The sequence below is a fragment of the Electrona antarctica genome, assembly GCF_951216825.1.
Source record: "Electrona antarctica genome assembly, chromosome: 23".
NCBI classification, from domain to species: Eukaryota; Metazoa; Chordata; class Actinopteri; order Myctophiformes; family Myctophidae; genus Electrona; species Electrona antarctica.
In genome coordinates this window covers 32,841,533-32,863,641 of record NC_136804.1, presented here as the reverse complement: position 1 = coordinate 32,863,641, position 22,109 = coordinate 32,841,533, and the positions used below count along the sequence as shown (strand labels likewise).

The following is a 22,109-nucleotide window of genomic DNA, read 5'->3' as shown; positions in this document are numbered from 1 at the left end:
CCCTCGCGAGGAACCTTTCTCTGGGCCTGGTCACATATACTGGATGCATGTCTGCCCTCTCAATCGGAGACTAATCACAGCTTACACACGCTATGTGCACATGAGGACTATGATAATTATATAACCCATGGAGCACTGAGGTCCTAACAACTTAATGAGGTCTTGCTCAGCTAAAATTCACTCTGAATGTCTCTATTAATGTTTTTATAATAGCTACAGATTGGCTTCACTCACAAACTGCAATCCTGATAATTGCTATGATGAGCACTGCAGTGTCACAGTTAATTTACTATGGAACCCTAAATATCAAAACTACCGTATATACAGTGTCTGTCTGTCTGTCTGTCTGTCTTCTGTCTTTTTATATAATTAGCCCTAATGTGAACCACAGAATATGCATACAAGAGCAAGCTGCACAATACATCGATTTCAGCAATATATATAAGCTATAATTTGGTTCATGTGTTGACCAATGTCACAATGGCACATAGCCTACATATTTCATTTGAGGTTTGTGACTATTTATTGATTCAGCATGAAGACTAAAGCATGCAAAATAATTGTACGCAAGCTTTGATCCCTGATAAGTCAGCCTCAGACTTGACTTGAGCATGGGCGTATGCGCTCAAAAAATGTCACGGTCAAAAAACTTTGTAAAACCCCACACCTAACGTGGGAATGGTCAGAAATCGGAAAATATAGCGCTTTAACTTGTTAACAGAAAATATGTAAAAAAAATATATAACTTACCTATCTTGAAGGCGATAGATAGGCTGACTTTGTAATGGTGTTAATGTGGCTGATAAGATTCAGGTCTGAGTACATGACTACGCAAAGATGCCTGGCTTTGGGTGTTGTTTGTAACATTATTGATTGAAGCTGAGCGCTGACTTTTAATCATTTCTTCCTTTTTGCTCCAAAAACAATTACTTCAGTTTTGTCTGTCTTTAATTGAAGACGGTTCTGGCACATCCACTTAGTTTTATTTATTAGTTCAGTGCACTTCCTCACTGTTTGTATTGGATCATAGTCCCCTGGTGATGTGTGTGTGTGTGTGTGTGTGTGTGTGTGTGTGTGTGTGTGTGTGTGTGTGTGTGTGTGTGTGTGTGTGTGTGTGTGTGTGTGTGTGTGTGTGTGTGTGTGTGTGTGTGTGTGTGTGTGTGTGTGTGTGTGTGTGTGTGTGTGTGTGTGTGTGTGTGTGTGTGTGTGTGTGTGTGTGTGTGTGTGTGTGTGTGTGTGTGTGTGTGTGTGTGTGTGTGTGTGTGTGTGTGTGTGTGTGGCCTGTGCGCATGTGCGGCCTGTGCGTGCCCCGCGTCTGCTTAATTATGGTAGCATATTTTCTATATCCTCCAGATTCTGCCCAAAAATCCCGCAAATCGTTACACACTATCTCTATAGTCATGTGTTCAAGATAAATCTGTCCGATATTTCATATTCCATCCTAATTGGCTAACGTTGGCTTTCAAAGTTTGCAGGATTGGCCCTTTTGAAACAAAAAGCCTCAAATCATGAACGCAGCGTGCAATTTACGTGAAATCTTTCACAGACTTTCCTACTAGGCTGAGGAATATATCCCACCCTTTTCACATTGGCCTGTTATAGCGCCACCAACAGGTGGAACACATTTTTGGAACAAAATGCCTCAAATCATCCAATTGCCCTTAAGAACAAATGGCACCCTTTTCACATTGGCCTATTATAGCGCCACCAGGAGGCCACAACCTGACCTGACCTGGTGGAGACCTGTGCCCGAGGGGCACTTTTTCTAGTTCTATTCTATTCCATATCTGTTCAGGGCTCGGATCTTCGGCTCCGGGCGGCCGTGTGCTACCCTACAGGAATATATGCATCTCAACACATCCTGCAGCTAGTGATGTCGTGCATATAGCATTTCATACAGTATTTCACTGGCCCAGATCGTTAAACCTTCAACCTTCAAATGCAATGTTGCCGTTTGATAAATCCGGCCCGTCTAATTGCGCCGACAGAGAAGTCAGGTCAGTCAAGAAAAGGCCTTTGGCAAGATAAACGCTTTGACATCCACGTGTCGTGTCCAATTCATCTTCAAAAGAATGACTTCCATTTCCATTATTTATTACTGCTGATTAGGAAGATCATGTGGAATATTTGAACTCTCTCTCTGTCTCGGTCTCTCTCTCTCTCTCTCTCTCTCTCTCTCTCTCTCTCTCTCTCTCTCTCTCTCTGTCAAAGACCAGTCTGAAGTGAGTGGTGCAACAGCGCCCCCTGTTGGTACTCTAAACATAGGGACGGACATGGGGACACAGGGACATTGCTGTTCCTTGGAGTGGTTGCACCACTCGACAATATCAGATATTCAAGCTAATATTGCGTCACTTAGGGCTGCGCTATGAGCTTGTAGATTTGTTATATACTAATCGTGAAGATTTGTCTTTAGTTTAGTCTTTCAAAACAATTTTTTTGTAACTCAAATCTTTGCATCTGGGGCTCCCTAGAACAAAGTATGCTGAGATTGGGGTCTCAGCATGCATATCGTATACAAATACATATCTTTTTTGGGGTCCTTGATATGGAAAAAGTCTATCTATCCATTATATCTCTATCCATCTATCCGTCTGTCCGCCTGTCTGTCTGTCTGTCCTGTCCTGTCTGATACAGTATTTCACTGGCCCAGATCGTTCAACCTTCAACCTCTGTCTGTCAGTAAATCTGCCTGCCTGCGTGTGTGCACCCCTCTGGCTCTCCACCCTCCCTTCCTCCCTCCATTCCACCCCCCACCACCACCTACCTCTCTCTCTATCCACATGGGTGTGTCACAGAAGCCAGGCCATAAAGCTGTTGGCAGGTCGATCAAAGATAAAGAATCTCTAACGCCTACAAATCCCCCTGATAGGTGTGCACTGTGATCTGCACACTGTTCATGTTTTCATCCTACAAATCCCCCTGATAGGTGTGAACTGTGATCTGCACACTGTTCATGTTTTCATCCTACAAATCCCCCTGATAGGTGTGAACTGTGATCTGCACACTGTTCATGTTTTCATCCCGGGTGTCTTTTATTTATTTCAATGTGTTCAATCTGCTCTAAAAAAACACCCTTCTCTGTCTGGCACCTCGCATTTCGCTGCTGCCGGGGTGGAAACCTCACACATCCCAAACACTGTTACTTTTCAGGATTTAGAATTATAAAAAGCGTGCAGCTAAAATAGCCAAAGCGTTTATTGGAGCTTGTAGATACAGCATTTTGTCGGTGCTTTTGTGTGAAACTGTAGTACAGGATAGTTATTTACGGGAAAATAAGTAAAGGAAATCGTTAAAACCTGAAATATGGAGATACAAGGTTTCTGCCAGACAGCAACGATTTTGTTATTGGCTGGAATTATTCCTGACAATTGGATCAGCATCTCTCTCTCTTTCTCTCTCTCTCTCTCTCTCTCTCTCTCTCTCTCTCTCTCTCTCTCTCTCTCTCTCTCTCTCTCTCTCTCTCTCTCTCTCTCTCTCTCTCTCTCTCTCTCTCTCTCTCTCTCTCTCTCTCTCTCTCTCTCTCTCTCTCTCTCTCTCTCTCTCTCTCTCTCTCTCTCTCTCCGCCCCCCCCCCCCCCACACCTCCCTTTCTACGCATTGGCCACGTTCCATTTCTTTCTATTACGCCATGGAATTGGCCTGCGTTTAACTCGTCTCTTGCACAAAGGGTTTGGTCTGGTCTGATGCCGTTTGTTCTTTATATGCTGGGACTAATTACATTTCTTTGTGTCATTCTGCGGTACATTTGTTCTCTTGTGAACCGGGTCCATTTCTCGCTGTCCGACTGTGGGACCACAGGGGTGTAATCCGCTGGTTCTCAGTGTCTGATCTAACATAGCCTGTCTCCTCCTCCAGCCCCTGAATCGCTAGCCACGCTTTCAGCGGGCTGGCGCTGCTTACGGAGGGGTTTTCTGGGTTGAGAATCTAACAGGCCCAATGGGGTTAGGGATGATACAGCATGAACCAACCGTCAAAGAGTCCCAGTTTGCCCATGCCTCCATCTCAGAAATCGGCTGCATTGAGAGGGATTTCAGACTGAATAATGGAGTGAAACAAAATGCTAATTCAGGCTCGTCTATACCTACCTACCACACAGACAGTCTTGAGATCAAATTGACGGGTTTTCTCCCCCCCCTCTGAGATTCCACTTGCCACTGTCTTCCCTCAGGGTCTATAACACCTACTCACAGCTGGATGCCATCATCAGGGATACCGTTTTCTTTTAAATATTGATTAGCGTTGCGTACAGAACATGTAATCCCATGCACTCACAGGAATGCTTCATTTGGTTAGAGACAGAGATAATGTAAACAGCCTGGAGTGTCTGGAAAATGTTGTTACAGTGTGGTTGTTGTTATGTTAATATTGATGCTAGGGATGTCCCGATCACGGTTTGTTTTGCTCCCGATCCGATTCCGATCATTTGATTTTGAGACATACCGATACGGATCTTTCCCGATCCGATCTTTATTTTTTTGAGTGGTGCAACCACTCCAAGGAACAGCAATGTCCCTATGTCCCTCCCCATGTCCACGTACCTGTCTGTCCCTATGTTTAGAGTACCAGTAGGGGAAAAAGTAGCGCTGTTGTGCTAGAAACAGAGAGAGAGAGATGGTGTTGCACTGTTGCCTGCTAATTACAGAGGGAGAGGGGGAGGGGGAGGGGGGGGGGGGGGGGAGCAGGGGGAGGGGGGGGAGCAGGGGGAGAAAGAGGGGGAGAGGTATCTGCTAAATGCCAATTCCCCCACACAGTAACTCTGTCATTTCTCGACCGTTTCGGACGCGGGACAGCTCGCCGGAACCGGGGCGGCACCCTGGGCGCGTTCCTGTGGGTCTGGAAGTTCCGGGGACCCACCGGGGACCCCCCACACAGAGTTGCACCACTCAGTTCACACGGGTGTGATTTTGATATAACACTTATGCCATATCACAATTCAATATTGAAAGGCAAAATGTGACTACTTTTATTAGAATTGTCTCCACCAGGCCGAAGGCATGGGGAGAGAGTATGTTTTGCACTCCGTCCGTGTGTGTGTGTGTGTGTGTGTGTGAGTCCGTCCGTCCGTCCGTCTGTTACCAGCTAATCTCCGGCACCGTTAACCCGGTCCATGCCATATTTTGCACACACACTCCCTGGATGCCAACGATGAACCAATAATGGCCTGTTATAGCGCCACCAGGAGGCCGACTTCTACAGCTTATATAACTGAAGTCAAGTTAAAACTCTTAAAGAGTATCTCTCTCATTCAGAGAGTACTACAGACACCTATGAGTTAAGACTCTTAAAGAGTAACTCTCATTCAGAGAGAGTACTACAGACACCTATGAGTTAAGACTCTTAAAGAGTAACTCTCATTCAGAGAGAGTACTACAGACACCTATGAGTTAAGACTCTTAAAGAGTAACTCTCATTCAGAGAGAGAGTACTACAGACACCTATGCCATCATGCATAGCTGGGGTTGCATTTATTTTTGTTCATCATAGGTGTCTTTCACACCTGAGTGTGACTAGTCTTTGTTTGATGATCTCTGACTGGGACCAGAAGGAAAACAACTAGCATAAACACAACAGTTTTTACAAAATCTCATTGCTTATACATCTTTCTTTGAGATTTACATAAGACAATTAAAAATCCGATCTTCTTTTGAAATGTGATCGGAGCCGATTTCCGATCATCCGATCGGAACAACCCTAATTGATACAATCTCCTTTAAGTCCATTGACCAAACATTTTTTCCACTGAATGTGCTTTTTCTAGTTTTATAAGTTACAAAACTGGGTGCTGTCTTTTACATTCTGTAAAAGCGCAGCTGTGACATTGAACTGCCGTAAATCCATAGTTACGTTACGGAAGCACTTCCGTATACGTCGTCATCGATTATACACTCGGCCAACCCTTTCAGCCTTTCGGCTGCCATGTTAAGAGGTCAGATGGGTGGGCAACACTTTTGAGATTTTCAAGTTGGCCCTGACCCAGAAAAGGTAGTGCACCGGAAGAGACTAAATGTGTTACGTTTGGCTGTATGTCGTCAATGGAACTGGAGTGGGCGGAATCCAGAACCAATTACGGGTGTTGTGGGACTCGGAGATGTTGTGACTATAGACAAACTATTTCGGGCCGACTGTGATTGGTCAGACGTTGGTCAGGCTTTTTTTCCCACATGGTTTCCGCGTGCAACTCCGCTTCACGCTCATACCTGTCAGAAGTGAAGCCAGTGAAAAGCAGCGGTTGTTTGGAAGAGACAAATTATCAGGGTAATAGCTCGCACTTTGCGACACTTTGAGCATCTTTACCTCTCGTTTTAAGGCACTTTTAACCCTTCTCTTTAAGGACTCAGTCAGATGTGTCTTGGTGCATTTTGTATGTGTGTCAACTGTCAATATGTGAACCTTATTTCTGGTACTTTCATATGGGATAAAAGGACTGATATGTCAACATAATTTAGATGTGTATATAGGTATTTAAGGACTCTTACGTCTATAATGTATAAAGTTGTTTGAATTGTTAGGTTTGCACTTTTGGTACAAGTTGGCTGAGAACTCATTCTCTGCATGGGTCAGAGGTACTGTCTCTCCTAGGGAGACCATATAATGTGGCACTTCCGGTGTCTCCAGCAGATAGACAACGCTGATGAAGGCTTGAACGCCGAAACACGTTCGTTGTACTGCTGCTCTGCGGCATACTATGTCAACTGATACAAGAATAAATTAAAAGTGCCTTAAAACGAGAGTTCCGTGAGTGCTGGTTTTCTCTTTGAGAAATGTTCCTGTTGGAAGAGACAAGCCAACTTCCAAGAGGTACAAAAACACACCTGTGACCAAAACTGACCATTCATACTGTATGAACACAACCCTATCGCTAGAAAGAGTCTGAAACTTCCCCACAGCAAGTCGTGGTCGCGACTTTATCCAGGTATAAATCTAACCATCTATTCAAACAGTGCTGCCTGCAGCCGTACAGTGTATGCTCTTTTGTATGGTCTGAAAGCGTTCAGAAATCAGGCGTTGAGGCACTTGATACCGATCGCAGTAGTAGTGTGAAACGGGATCCGTGGCATAACCGTGATGTGATGCATCAATTTGGGGGTGCGTGAAATTAAACATAACGTTGAGAGCCATTGCTCTAATGATTAGAGCCTCTAATGATGAATACCCAGGACCTGAATGGAAACAAGACTGCAAGGACTTGTTTCTGTGATATCCTTTTGGACCAAGTGTCAAAGTATTAAATCAATGGATTGTTGCAGGCGTTCCCAAACCTTTTTGGTCGTGCACCCCCTGTTACCCCCTGACCTAGCTGACGCACCACCCCAATGTCCGGTCTTGTTGTATTTGGCCGAAAGTGATTAGCAAAAGTGTGTGTGTGTGTGTTTTTTTTTTTTTTTTTTTTTTTTGCATTATTGCACATAGCCAAAATGCATTAATAATATTAGGCCTGCGTTCCTTTGATTTGATTTGTATTAAGGATCCCCATTAGCTGGTGCCATAGCAACCAGCTAGTCTTCCTGGGGTCCACATAAGAATAAACATTCCAGTTCTTATCGTGCCCACAAGACAGTCAGTTACAACACTTGGCTAGATGTGGTTCAGCCACAGCTGAACACATTCCAGTACACATACAATTACAAATACACATTTGTTAAAAAGTCAGTATTCAACTTACATTAGTTCGGATGAAATACAAATAAAAATTGCTAAGATTACAAGTGAGTGTGAAAAAAAAAAAACACTTCACTGTATCAAATGGAATTTTAGATGCTTTTTAAACGTTAATTTACTATTTATTTAGGTTTCGAGGCAGGTTATTCCAAAGTGACTTACTTACTTAGTTCCTCCCGTTCCTATTGGAACATTGGGTGACGAGTCCTCCATTTACTCCGGTCTCTGGCGACCCTTCTTGCTCCGTGCCAGCTGACACCCATCTCGCTTAGGTCTTCCTTAGCTGTCTGTCTCCATGTCTTCTTTGACCTCCCTCTCTTCCTATTTCCACCTTCTGGCATCCAGTCCATTGCCACACTTGCCGGTCTCTCTCTTGGCAGTCGGAGTACGTGCCCAGCCATTCTCCTTCTCGTTTCATCGACGATGACAGACAAAGTGACAATGATCTATAAATAAATGATCTCTTTAGAAAATTATATTTTGGGCGAGGTAACACAAGCTGCCAATTACTGGAACCTCTAGTGTCATGATCATGCACAGTATTACTAAAAACAATCTGTGAATTTATGAAAACAGGAGTTTTACTACTCATGACTGTTTTGAACAACACAAGAGTATTAAAAGATAACCTCAACGGTAAGCCAGGAGAGGCAGGCATGCATACGACTCACATTTGTTCTGAGAGGGCAACCCATTACCAACCGTGCAGCCCTGTTCTGGACAACCTGGAGCTTCCTCAGGTCACCACTATAGCAGCAGATGACCATACAGTCATCTGCATCTTCACTTTAGGTTGAGAGCCACACACACACACACACACACACACACACACACACACACATACACACACACACACACACACACACACACACAATCAAGACCGAAGCATTTGCAGCTGGCTGGTGTTTATTACCTGGCTTGCGCTGCGCAGCTCTTCATTATAGCGCTGGTTAACACAGCCTACTAAATACTAATGCTACACCCTGTGGATTTTACTTTGCAAAGTGTCGACAAATAATGGACAGACAATCAGTGTTTCCACACCTAAGCGCAAAACGGCCGACAGCCGCGCACGTCTTACGCTGTCCGCAGCTTATTTTCCGAGTTTTTAGACAGCTGGTGGATGGAAATTAAGCTCCACCTCCGCGGACGACTTGCACGGAGGAGAGCGTTTCCGGGAATCTGGCCGTTGCGCAAGTTGTCCGCGGAGGTGGAGCTTAATTTCCATCCACCAGCTGTCTAAAAACCCGGAAAAATAAGCTGCGCACAGCCGAGAATGTGCGCGGCTCTTTAGTAAGTCTGGCAGCACCTAATGTGAGTTGGCTTCATGTCTTGAGTTGAAACTGTGACACTGGATGTGTGAGGGAACTTGGAAAGGGTGGACTGTGGGGAGGAATGTCACTACAGAGAGAGAGACTGAGCTGCTGCTGCTCTCCCATCTCGAGTCATGCAGCTCTATACAAAAACAGTGTTTTACCGGATTTTGACGTTTTGTGTTAAATAACACTATAAACCGTCCCTTTTCATGTCACGCAACCCCTGCAGGCCGTCCACGCACCACAAGGGGTACGCGCACCACAGGGGGTACGCTGTAACGCGCACCACAGTTTGGGAAAGCCTGGATTAGTGTAATCCAATGGTTCTCAATGGTGGGGTCCCCCAGGACCCCTGGAAGTCCTTGAGGGGGTTCCAACCTCCAGCGGGTCCCCAAAATGAATCGAGCAGTTTAAAACCCATTCTGGACGGGAACCCGTTTTGGTGTTTTAACTAAGCATTATGTTATTCTTTAGCTATTGAAAAATAGCAGATCTACAAGCTCATAGCGCGCTACCGAGTGGCTTGCTACGAGCTTGTGGGTCTGCTATTTTTGAAAAATCGTGAAAATGTGGCACAAATCTTTGAATATAATATTCTTTCAGAAGACCTTTTATTTATTGCGACGTCAGGCCTAAATGGATTAACTACTTTAACCTTATACTTTGGCTATATTCAAAACGCGTTCTGAACTTGTAGATCTGCAATTACCTAAATATTTTGGTGGGGAAAAAAGTACTAATGTTACCCTTCTCTGGTACAAAGACTTTTTAGATCGGGGTCCAGCCCGATCAGTCGCAGCAAAGTACATGATCAAATTAGGGGTCCTCCTTGACATGAAAAAGTTTGAGAACTTTTTTTTTTGTCTAATCCCATATTCTTGTTGTGCTGCTCCTTGTTTCAGATCCGTCTGTACGCGAGGCCCGATGCCATTTCCAGCGGAGCGGGAGATTACGCTCTCCACATCACCAAGAGGCTGCTGACTTTCTACGAGGATTACTTCAAAGTGAAGTACTCCCTCCCCAAACTGGGTCAGTACCTCCTGCCTGACACTCTCTGACCTTATTAGATAACTGTCTGTTCCTCCGTGTGCGTGCGTGCGTGCGTGTGTGTGTGCGTGCGTGCGTGCGTGTGCGGCTGCTGCATATCGTAAACATTATTAAAAAAATCTGTGTGAACTGAGTGGTGCAACTCCCCTCTCCCCCTGCCTCTCTCTGTCTCTCTCTCTCTCTCTCTCTTTAATTAGCAGGCAACAGTGCAACACTATCTCCCTCTCTCTGTTTCTGGCACAACAGTGCCACTTTTGCCCCTACTGGTACTCTAAACATAGTCACATAGGTGAGGACATAGTCACATAGGTGAGGACATTGCTGTTCCTTGGAGTGGTTGCACCACTCAAAAAATGACTCCTGAGACTGCATACAGAGACTGCGGATTGTATCTTCTTATATGTAAAAATCAAACACATTAATTTGAATAGTGGTAATCAATAGAATAATCACTAAGAAGATAACCGATAGTTGCATTGCATGCAGCCCTATAGTATACTATACTGTATTATGCTCCTATCGCCACCGGAATGGAGGAGAGCCGTCCCAACCTGTTATGAATAACTGCACCACACATTATGTTGATGAATTCTCATTCAAATAGATCATCTAGATTGAAACGGAATCATTTTTGTGTGTCTGACCGATAGTTCAGCACGAGTCATTTGCTAGTTTCCAATGCGGCCGCCATTACAAATCGACTGCCTCGCAGCAAGTCAGTCTATGACTGTGATGATGTCATTTGCATATACCGCAAAATAATGTCCGTACTGTAGTAATACATAACAACACGCTATGTAATATATTGTTGCTGTCGGGGGCAGAAACATTGTATCTCCATATTTTTGGGGGTTTTCTTTTGTACATTGATGCACTGCCTTGTCGTACAATTGTGTTGTACTCATTTGCTACTAGCAAGGTGTTCCTATAGGGTGTTCTTTCTACTAAGCCCAGTTGTATTTTGAGGCCAGCCATTCTTTTTAGGTTTACTTTTGAGTTTGGGTAGGTAGGGAGTTTTACTGGCTTTTGGTAATGCACTCCATGTTGATTGCAGTTACTTAAACCCCCAGCATCCGAATTGTGTGGAAAGCTTTAGCTGAAAATAGCAGATAGACACGCTCACAATGCAACACGTTGCGTCACGTTGTGACGGAGGTTTCTTTGCCCATTCAAAAATAGCATATATTTATTTATTGTCCCGAAGGATATTTGTCTTCACAGTCTGTTCAACACCCACATCAAAAATAGCACATAACACCAAGACGATACAAAAACATGAGGTCCCCACTGTATACAGAACCACCCAATCATGTATGCACGAGAACCATCCTATCGGTATCGGTGGGGCAGTTTGTTTGTAATGCCGCGATGGCTGAGGGGACAAAACTCCTACTGAAACAGACCTTTTTCCATGGCAAGGTTCTGTATCTTTGTCCAGATGGCATGACGTTAAAAAAGCAATACAAGCTGAGCTCATGAGTTTGTGCATTCCACATTTTGGTTGCAGTTAACAGTATTACTGCATAACCCGCGTTCCCCGCTATTTAATCCAACATTCTACGCTGCCGATATTGTTTTATTACCTTTAGAGCATACGCTGAAGTATTTGCAGCTTTCAACCACGAAAATCCGGCGAAAAATAGTCCGATGGGTTGTTATGATCAGAAGCTCCAGCGGCCATGACAATGCGAAACGAAACCACCCTGCCCAGCATGTTGTAGTCTAAACAAACGGCCCGTTCACATGCATTGGGCTCAATTTCCCAGAAGCCCTAGCAGCCCAGAGGATGACTTGATTTCCGGTTTCGTCATCATAACGCGACTATTAGCGTATTACGCGTGGTGGAACCCTGGATTAAACAAACATCTCAGAAAAACAAAAAAACAAATAATTATATCAAATGGGGGTCCGTGACCTAAAAGGCATATCAAAGTGGGGATTCTAAATTAAAATTAATTAAGAAAAGAAAAAGGCTGAGTCACTGATGAACGTAGACTCTATGGCGGCTCGCCACTGTGGAGGTAATTAATGTGAAACGGCATGTCAGAGTGCTCAGTGTGCCTGCCTTTGAAAGAGCACAGTACAGTGTGTGCTGGGGATTTAGCCCCATATGAATAGTGACCTTGCACCAGGCAGCGCTGCTTTGCAAGGTTGCATGATGATTCTAACATTGTGTGGTACAGTTCTGGACACGCACGCACGCACGCACGCACGCACGCACGCACGCGCGCGCAGCTCATCAATATGTCCATACACGGACGCATGTGGCAAGAAAATTCTAGATTTCGTTTTTACACGCCATTATAATGTTCTTATTTTGATCATAAGATCCAATTACTGAATGACAGTCTTCCGGTTTCCTACAGAATGTGTATGTAACGGAGTCGCTATGTATGGCACACTAGGAGTCCACTATAGGATGCACAGTGAGTCCACACAGCAATGCTCCCTCCTATCTAAAGGAACTCCTCGAACCCCTGACCTCCACCCGCTCCCTCTACTCTGAAAATTCAAACACAATCAAAAGTCAAAACCCCACAAGACGAAGCTCTGCACCATGGGTGATACTGGGCCTTCTGCTCCTGGGCTGTAGAATGCCCTCCCTGACCATCTGAGAGCCACACAGTCTGGTTTTTAAAGTGGGACTAAAAACCTTTCTTTATAACAAGGCATTTGCCTAGAGATGAACTTACATGATGCCTTTCAACTTGAACTTGTTCCTTTGCTGTGTATAGATAGGGTATGGGGTGGGGCGGGGAGGTCTCTGACCATTGGTCTGAATTTTATTCATGTCTTGTTTTGATTATTATTATTATTATTTCAAATCTCTGTAAATCTGTTTTCTTGCAATACAGCGCCCATTAGCATTGAGATTTGTGTAAAATATAAAGTGTGTTACAAATATATTATTCAGTGCCTGTTGGGTAGTGGCCTACTTGGAACGATGCAAGTTGGAAATGCATGCCCCACCCATTTATTATTATGTATGTTTCCCTTTTATGTCCATATGAGTTCTTTGTCAGACATGCCCAAATATGGAGTCTATGCAGATTTCAGAACTTCATTGTGATGTCAGAACAGGCCAGCTCCATATATGGAGATCTAGGGGTGATCAGGTGTGATCAATTGGCTAATTTCGGCCCTGTCCAGAGCCTGGTTCTAGACAACCGGCTATCCTTCGGGACTCGACAACCGGGCACTGCACTCCCCGTGGTGGTGTGGAAGGCGTGGTGTGGAACGGCGTGTGTCAAGTTGGAAGTCTGTGGTATGGTGCGAACGGTTCTGATTTACATAGATTACAGACACACGTACACACAGACGTGGTGCATTTATTATTATTCAAATACAGAACAGATACAGAACAAAACAACAACACCAGTACTCAACATTCATGTAGTGTATACAATTCTGAGATGCAATGTTAAAACCAAAAACTGTATGTTAATGAAATCAACTACAACTGGAATAAAATAAAAATAAAAAAAGGGGGAGGAGAGGGGGGGGAGGCCAATGGCTAAGTACTACCGGTAAATACTACCGCAAAGTGGGTTAGAAACGGTTGCCAAACTCTGGTATATTTCTGAGTGCAGCCCAGAAATATTCTTTGAGTTTGAGATGTGACATAACATCCTCCACCCAGCGTTTGTGAGATGGCGTCGCTGTCTTTTTCCAATTAAATAGTATCAGGCGTCTGGCAAGTAAAGGAGGAGAACACTATGTAGCTTCAGTCTGATTAGTTGGTGTTTGTATTCCCCCTGGAGAGGCACCGAACAACGCCGTTATCGGATTGGGATCTATTAGTTGAGTTACAAATATACGAGAAGGTATTAAATATCTCTCTCCAAAATGCAGTCCGTCTGGGACACGACCAAAACATGTGGCTAAGCGTAGCCGATTCCTGACCACACCTGGCACAGGCTGGATCTGAGTCTGGATCAATTGTGGCTAGTCTGCTAGGGGATACTGTAAATGTAGTCTATGTAAAACCTTAAAGATGGAGTGCCACAATTGTTGTATTTTTCCAGTTTTTCATGTGTATGAGGTGACAGTACTTCATTAGACACCCTAGAGTCATTTTTATGTGCAATGATGTATTCTCTTTGTATTTAGGGTTTCTTCCTGGAGGCTGAGCCCTTGACACTTTGACAGTCAAACGTGTCAATGAAAAAAAAACGGTAATATAGTGACATCACACTATCAGCCCCTCCCCTAACCCCTCCCCCTTTTCATACAACTACAGCTGTGGGTGCGGCTTAAGTTCAGGTGGATCACCACCCATCACCACCCACCAGGCAAACCAGGCATACTTCATCATCATCATCATAACCTTTAACATTTTAACAAATACTGTACACTTTTTTAGAAAAAAATCTTCCTCCTTATATAACAATAAGACCTGATGGAGTGCCATGATCAAATCATGGCACTCCATCTTTAAATTGTAACAACCCATGTCTAATGCATATTGAGGATGAGTGTACCATTGAGACTGGACGTGGTGCATTTATAGATAGATTATTATTATTACTAGGACAGCGGTTCTCAATCGTATTTTCAAGGACCACCATAACTACAGACCTGTAATGGTCATTTAGGTCTCTAGCTCTTTACAGTACGTCTACTCATTTTGTATGTCGGTCCGTGGCAAAAATAGAATTGTGTGTCAAATGTCCACCACAAAGCCAGCATGGCCATGAACCCATATGTCTCTCTCAGGTTTCCATCAGGTTTCTATCGTTACGTCTAGAGATGTCCCGATACTGTATCGGTATCGGGAAAAGTATCGGATCGGCCCTTATTTGTCATATCGGGTCATTTCGGTATCGGCGAATATGCCAGTCTAACCACCGATCCGACACAGGGGTAAGGGGTTCACACTATGGCAGGTAAATAAAATGTTGGGGTATCGGGATCGGATCGGAAGCGAAAAAAGTATCGGGACATCCCTAGTTATGTCACGCCGTGAAGATCATTGGTTGTGCTTTGAAATGTCAACGAGTGTGTGTGTGGTACCATCCCATGCCCAGGGCTGCATGTCCCAGGTGTCTCGTTCTGTGTCCACTATGCAGTGGTCAAATATTTCACTTTAAGTAAAAGTATAAATACTGCCATATAGAACCACTTTGTTACAAGCAAAAGTCCAGAATTCAGAATGTGCTGGAATAACTTAAAGTACCAAAAGTAGAAAGTACTTTTTATGCAGAATATCTCCTTTCAAGTTTTCAAAATGTAGAAAAATCTTTTGAAAATGGAAGCTCTACAAGCTCACAATGCGTTGCATCACCATTCGCCATGCAGTGTGAGCTTGTAGATCTGCTATTTTCATATGACCGAAACTAATTAATCTAGTGGGGTAAAAGTAGAATATTTGCCTCTGATAATGCATAGTGGAGTAGAAGTAAAAGTATTGGAAATTGAAAATACTCAAGTAAAGTACAAATACCTCAAAATTGTACTTAAGTACAGTACTTAAGTAAATGTACTTAGTTACTTTCCACCACTGCCAATATGTCTCGTTCTTTCTGTCTACTGCAGTGATATCTCAACCTCTTTCATGTCAAGGACCCCCACTTTGAAATGCATTAGGCATTTTTCTCTTTCAATATTTGTATTGCATACATACACATTACAAAGACAAAAAATAAAATATACGGTGGATAAAACACGACAGAGTCAACAACATGCCAGCATCTAATGTTTATCTCTGGGACCCCGATCTGCACTGTAGAATCCCCTCAGGGCCCTTTCTGGAATAGTCCTCCCAGCGCAATGCGGCTGGGAGGACTATTCCAACAACCATAAAACAACAACTCATCAGCATGTGTCATGCGCTGCGGTGCTTAAACACATCTACTGTTGCCACGACAGCGGGAAGCGCAGCGGGACGTCACCGCAGTGACGTCGCCATGACTATAAATAAGAGGCCTAGGTCGAGATTGGGCAAGACTGAGATTAAGGTGATTCAAACGAATATACTAACACAGCTACTTTTCAGTCCGACCCTCAAGAGGGCTATTCTGCCCTAGAGCACTCTCTGCTTCATACTTAGGATCTAAGAAGTCTTGGCTTCATCTACTGTACATACCATGAGCCTAGCCACGGCTTCTCTTTGACTGTCATTGACGTATATATATATAACTGTATATAGTATGTCATTTCAAATCCAACGCTAAACCGACATTGACGTATAGACTATTATATACGTCATCCGGTGTTTTCAGTGTTGCCGATAGAGGGCGCTCTTCGCAACCTGTGAGTTAACCTGTGGCTTCTGGTTCAGAGGACAAGCGGCAAGAAATGTGATCACAACAAATCCAAGCCCGGTTTAGTATAGTATTATAGGATTTATAAAAAATACATTTGTCTCTGCTTTCTATTCCCAAACAGTGTTTTTGGTGATAACAAGCTATATTGAACTGCCAATAACTAAATAATGGAACGTCGCTGTAACACCTTAACCCCCCCCAGAATAAAGTAGAGGCTCTCTTCTTTCTTTTGGGATATTGGTGTTCACATAGTCATGGAACAAATATTCTGTGGATCTTGAAAGATTAGTAAAAACGCTGGCAGTGGCTGCAGATTGTTCTTAGAGAAACTCCAGGTAGTCAATGAGGTGAAGGGAATGGGAACATACCGGGCGGCCTTCCTAATGTACCTACGGGATGGCACCTGTGGGCCGAGAAAAGCGTAAGAGTAGGGGGGGACGGGGGAACTTTGACCCAGACCTCCTGGGCTGTAACAGTCCTATACACACCCAAGACTAATTCAGAGCCCTAACACCACCCAGTAGCGCCGTGTGATCTGTTTGTGCTCAACCAATGCATCGCCTAACTAGTAAAATTGGCGTGGCAATTTGCGCTTGCACTCTGCTTGATGTATGCTTGTTGTATACAAAGGGTGTGATACATCTTGCCCCAATGCATTTCCAATGGGAGTCACATGGTTTGACACAACAGTTGTGTTGTATGAGGGGGGGGGGGGGGGGGGGGGCAGTCGAAACACAGCCGAAAGCCATACAACAGCTTGTAGTCCAAAATGTCGTATCAAACCATGTGACTTCCATTGGAAATGCATTGGGGCGGTCATGACACTTACATCTTGCTTACATCTATGCATCAATGTTGTATGCTAGATCGAAAGGTGTGAGTGAGGCCTTAGATTTCAAATCAGCAGCTTCTCGATGCGTCAAATGAAGTGTCGTTGCAAATCGTTGCTGTCATGTGGAAACCTTGTGTAAAAAAATAAACATTATTGTTATCAATTTGAAAACATTTTAAAATAGTGAAAATAAGCGATTTACAAACTCACATCACGTCACGTGTGACACGCTGTGAGCTTGGAGATCTGCTATTTCACTACTTTAATGTGACACTCTTGGGTGATACAGTAGGGTATTACTTCACAAAAACCCCTAAAACCTTGAAATATGGAGATACAAGGTTTCTGCAGCAACAAAATGAAAGGAGCCTATAGGTTATGATTTACTATTTTCCCCCAACAAACCATAGTGTTTTTAATACCAGTAGGTCCAGGCTGCTTGGACTTAATAGGCTGTAATAGGCTATAATCATTTCTATGTTCAATGATCTGACGATGCGAAATCAAGACAGCTTCTTCTAGAAAACATTACTCAAGCAGTGCAGGTACAACAAATGCCTGGTTGTAATGTAATAACTTTTGCCAAGTGAAGCTGTTATATTTGATTGCTATAATATTCCTTTATGATCATACAAATCTGTAATTCAGTTAGACACTTCAGCTCAGGATTAATAATTTATTGCAATAGTATTGCATTCAGGTTGGCGGTGTGACTCTGTGGCCCCATTTACATGCAGAAATGCATTCGGAATGAATGGATTCATTCCAGTCGTGTGAACTGAGTGGTGTAAGGTCTTATATAGACTGATCAGCTGTGGTCTGACGTAATGTCTGACGTAATGAAATCACACCCGTGTGAACTGAGTGGTGTAAGGTCTTATATAGACTGATCAGCTGTGGTCTGACGTAATGTCTGACGTAATGAAATCGCACCCGTGTGAACTGAGTGGTATAACGTATTATATAGCCTGATCAGCTGTGGTCTGACGTAATGTCTGACGTAATGAAATCACACCCGTGTGAACTGAGTGTTGTAACGTATTATATAGCCTGATCAGCTGTGGTCTGACGTAATGTCTGACGTAATGAAATCACACCCGTGTGAACTGGGTGACCATAGCAACCATGCTCATTTTTTTTGGTACGAACAGACACGGGTACATTTTTGAGTGGTGTAAACCACTCCTACAACTGGCTTTGTTAGTTTGTCTGTCTGTTCGTACCGAAAAATGAGCATGGTTGCTATGGTCACCCAGTTCACACGGGTGTGATTTCATTACGTCAGACATTACGTCAGACCATAGCTGATCAGTCTATATAAGACCTTACACCACTCAGTTCACACGGGTGTGATTTTTTTTTGGTACGAACAGACACGGGTACAAAGCCAGTTGTTGGAGTGGTTTACACCACTCAAGAATGCTCATGTAAACACCTCAATTGGAATAGAATATCCCATTCCGAATGAATTTTCATTCCGGTCTGGAGGGGTGGTATATACTGTTTGAATCGTTATAGATCACCATATAAACACTTTATTCCGAATGCTACTGGGAGTTTGGAATACATGTATTATTTTACACATGTCTGCCCTTAGTAGACTATAGACAGTGCTTCATGCCCATGTCCAAGCAGGGATGGCCATTTGGAGACATTTTATGTGCGCAGAAATGTGCTATTTTACCCATTAGAAAAATACAAATACACCATTTTTCCCCCCATAATAAAATGCGCTATTTACAAACACATCAGCGAAGTACAGTGCCATTGCCAATTGCAGTGTATGGGTGTATGGATGCTGTGTTTTTTAGTTCTGGGTTGTTTTGGTGGAGGTTGCGTGTGGTTGCAGAGACTGCACTTTTTTATTTTATCAGATAATAGCTGTTAGTGTTTGTCGGTTATTCATTTCTCAAGGGATAACAGTTATGACTTGGCCATCTCTATAGTCCAAAGTTATATTCAGAATGAATGCTTTGGTCATGTAAACAATTGAGGAATAGGAATACTTGTATTCAGGTTCCATGTAAACAGTTGGGTATGAATCTCTGTTTGGAATTAATTAATTCATTCTGAATACGTTTTCAGAATCAGGTTTATTTGTCACAACACATTACAAGTAAGGTGGGTGAAATACTTTGTTGTGCAGGCACTCATTGCAGTTACAGGGGATGGTGACAACAAATTGAGCTACACAGCTGCAGCCATATTTCGGTGCTGCCCTCAGCTTACTTGCATCAGAAAAATTAAGAAAAGAAGAAAAAAGGATAGGAGGGGGGGGGGGGGGGGGGGGGCAGAGTTGGGGTGGGGGTGTTGACAGAGAGGGAGGCATTTTGTGCAAACTGAGGCCTGTGATACTACAGACTATCTGAGGATGACATGTAACTGAGGCCTGTGATACTACAGACTATCTGAGGATGACATGTAACTGAGGCCTGTGATACTACAGACTATCTGAGGATGACATGTAACTGAGGCCTGTGATACTACAGACTATCTGAGGATGACATGTAACTGAGGCCTGTGATACTACAGACTATCTGAGGATGACATGTAACTGAGGCCTGTGATACTACAGACTATCTGAGGATGACATGTAACTGAGGCCTGTGATACTACAGACTATCTGAGGATGACATGTAACTGAGGCCTGTGATACTACAGACTATCTGAGGATGACATGTAACTGAGGCCTGTGATACTACAGACTATCTGAGGATGACATGTAACTGAGGCCTGTGATACTACAGACTATCTGAGGATGACATGTAACTGAGGCCTGTGATACTACAGACTATCTGAGGATGACATGTAACTGAGGCCTGTGATACTACAGACTATCTGAGGATGACATGTAACTGAGGCCTGTGATACTACAGACTATCTGAGGATGACATGTAACTGAGGCCTGTGATACTACAGACTATCTGAGGATGACATGTAACTGAGGCCTGTGATACTACATGTAACTGAGGCCTGTGATACTACCATGTAACTGAGGCCTGTGATACTACCATGTAACTGAGGCCTGTGATACTACAGACTATCTGAGGATGACACAGAAGCATGCAGAGTGAGCAGACTGACAGTGACTGCCGTTAATTGGTGTATGTCTGTATTCAACCCATTAAAACCGGGAAAGTATGTGTCATTTTAGATTTGAATGAATAGATATACAGTATTGCACATTGGTCGGCTATTAAAAAATTGTAGACCTCGTATTTTTGAAACATCGTGAAAATGTGTGCAAATCTTTGTATAGCCTACACATATTTTTAAAGTGGGGGCCACATAATGTGACTACAAAGGGACCCCTCCAGTGGCATGGACTAAAGTGTGCGCTAGTCTATGATTTGTGTGCATAGTACATAAATAAACTAATTTAGGCGTGATGAATAGATGGAGAAACAGAATGTTTTCATCCATGACAAGAATATCAGAAGTCCTCCTTCCCTCGGGTGCCGTGAACCCTCCCCCCGCCCCCCTTGTTAAGATGTAAATCTAGATCATTAGCCCACCCTGGTCTAATGGCTATGCCTGCTGGACTGCTGTGAAGATTAAAGCTAAATCCCTTTTTCCCCACTGGAAGAAAAGAAGACACGACATCTGGCTTTTGGCGCCCTGTGAGCTTTTTAGATTGGCTATTTCTGGAAAATACAAAAGTAGAAACTTCTATTTATTTATTTATTTACATTTTTTAGGGACACCAGGGTAAGGTTTATGGTCAAAGTCACTGCACTAGGCACGGGCAGAGCTATGATATGAAGAATATTGATATAATAATCAATTATTTATTGCCAAAACCAACTTACATAATTTATTTCAGTGTGCTCATAACAACAACAACAACAACGATGAAGTAATGCTTGCGATTGGTCGACCAATAGCTCCAAAACTGGTGTATAGTTCCAACTAGGGGTGGGTCCCGAACCTCGGAACCAAGCAGCCACCGAACCGAACATGCTTGGGTTCTGGTTACACATTACAATACTTCAATTTCGGTTCTTCCTATCGGTTCCCACAGACACGTGCCTGCTTGTCTGTGCGAGTCTTTGACAGATAGAAGACAGGAGTTAGGAGCTAGATATGCTAGGCAGCTACCTCCTAGGCATCTAGCTCCTCTGCTTCTACAGATTGACATGTATGTGTATACAAACTTTTGCTGTTTTCATAATTATTAAAGTTTCTTAAGTGAAGTTTATGGGGGTAAAAACGTTAAGGGAGAGGAGTCTTGCGGCTTGCCTCACTACATGCACGCTGCCTGCAGCGTTGAATCAACATGAGAGAGGAGAGAGAAAGTGTCGGTGTCACGCAGCCTGTGTGTGTGTGTGTGTGTGTGTGTGTGTGTGTGTGTGTGTGTGTGCGCACGTGCGCGCGCGCGCGCGTGTGTGTGCTGCTCTCAGAGGCTTTTATTTGTTGACAGTAGACTAGTACTAGTTGGTGTAAGAAGTAGCCTACAACACTATTGCCCTGGGTAAATACAGAATAGATATATTAAAGAAAGGAAAACATAGCTCGCTATATTCTCCACAAATGGCTCAACTGTTGAATAAAGGAGAGGATGCTACTCTATTCATTACATGTCTTAAATTGACTAAGGCTTAAAGGTATAAAGTAAAGCTTTTTGTTAAATAAACATTTGACCTCTTATTTAAGTTATATTATACCATTTTGGAACCAAAATATGGAACAGTTAGGAAACCGGAATCCATAAGCGGAACCGGTATCGGACGGGAGGCATACTATGGTCCGACGGAGCATTGGTTCGACATGCGTCCGCACCTCGGATTAGCACCTGCTCCCGTGCTTGAGGTTATGGTTAGGTTAGGGTTTGAGGTGGGTTGTCGTGTTTCGGACCAATGACTCGGACCAAACACATGCACTCAGATCGGACTCACAAAAATCCTAACGATACCCATCCCTAGTTCCAACCTGTACTGTACAACAGGTAGTTTGACGCAACTGATCTGATTAGTTGAAATAGCCACGC

The 22,109-nt window shown here is 43.6% G+C and overlaps 2 protein-coding genes across 2 annotated transcripts in view; one reads left to right on the top strand and one right to left on the bottom strand.

Moving 5' to 3' along the window:
- The window catches only part of ada2b (adenosine deaminase 2b), a gene marked incomplete at its 5' end in the record, with an annotated part of 465,058 nt that overhangs the window by 6,129 nt on the left and 436,820 nt on the right, over positions 1-22,109 (bottom strand). The gene's annotated exons all lie outside the window — the stretch shown is intronic.
- The window catches only part of LOC306916759 (thyrotropin-releasing hormone-degrading ectoenzyme-like), a gene marked incomplete at its 5' end in the record, with an annotated part of 250,604 nt that overhangs the window by 49,424 nt on the left and 179,071 nt on the right, over positions 1-22,109 (top strand). The window contains one exon of the mRNA XM_079494774.1: positions 9,880-10,006. Coding sequence (XP_079350900.1) covers positions 9,880-10,006 — 127 coding nt within the window. The remainder of the gene's footprint in view (positions 1-9,879; positions 10,007-22,109) is intronic.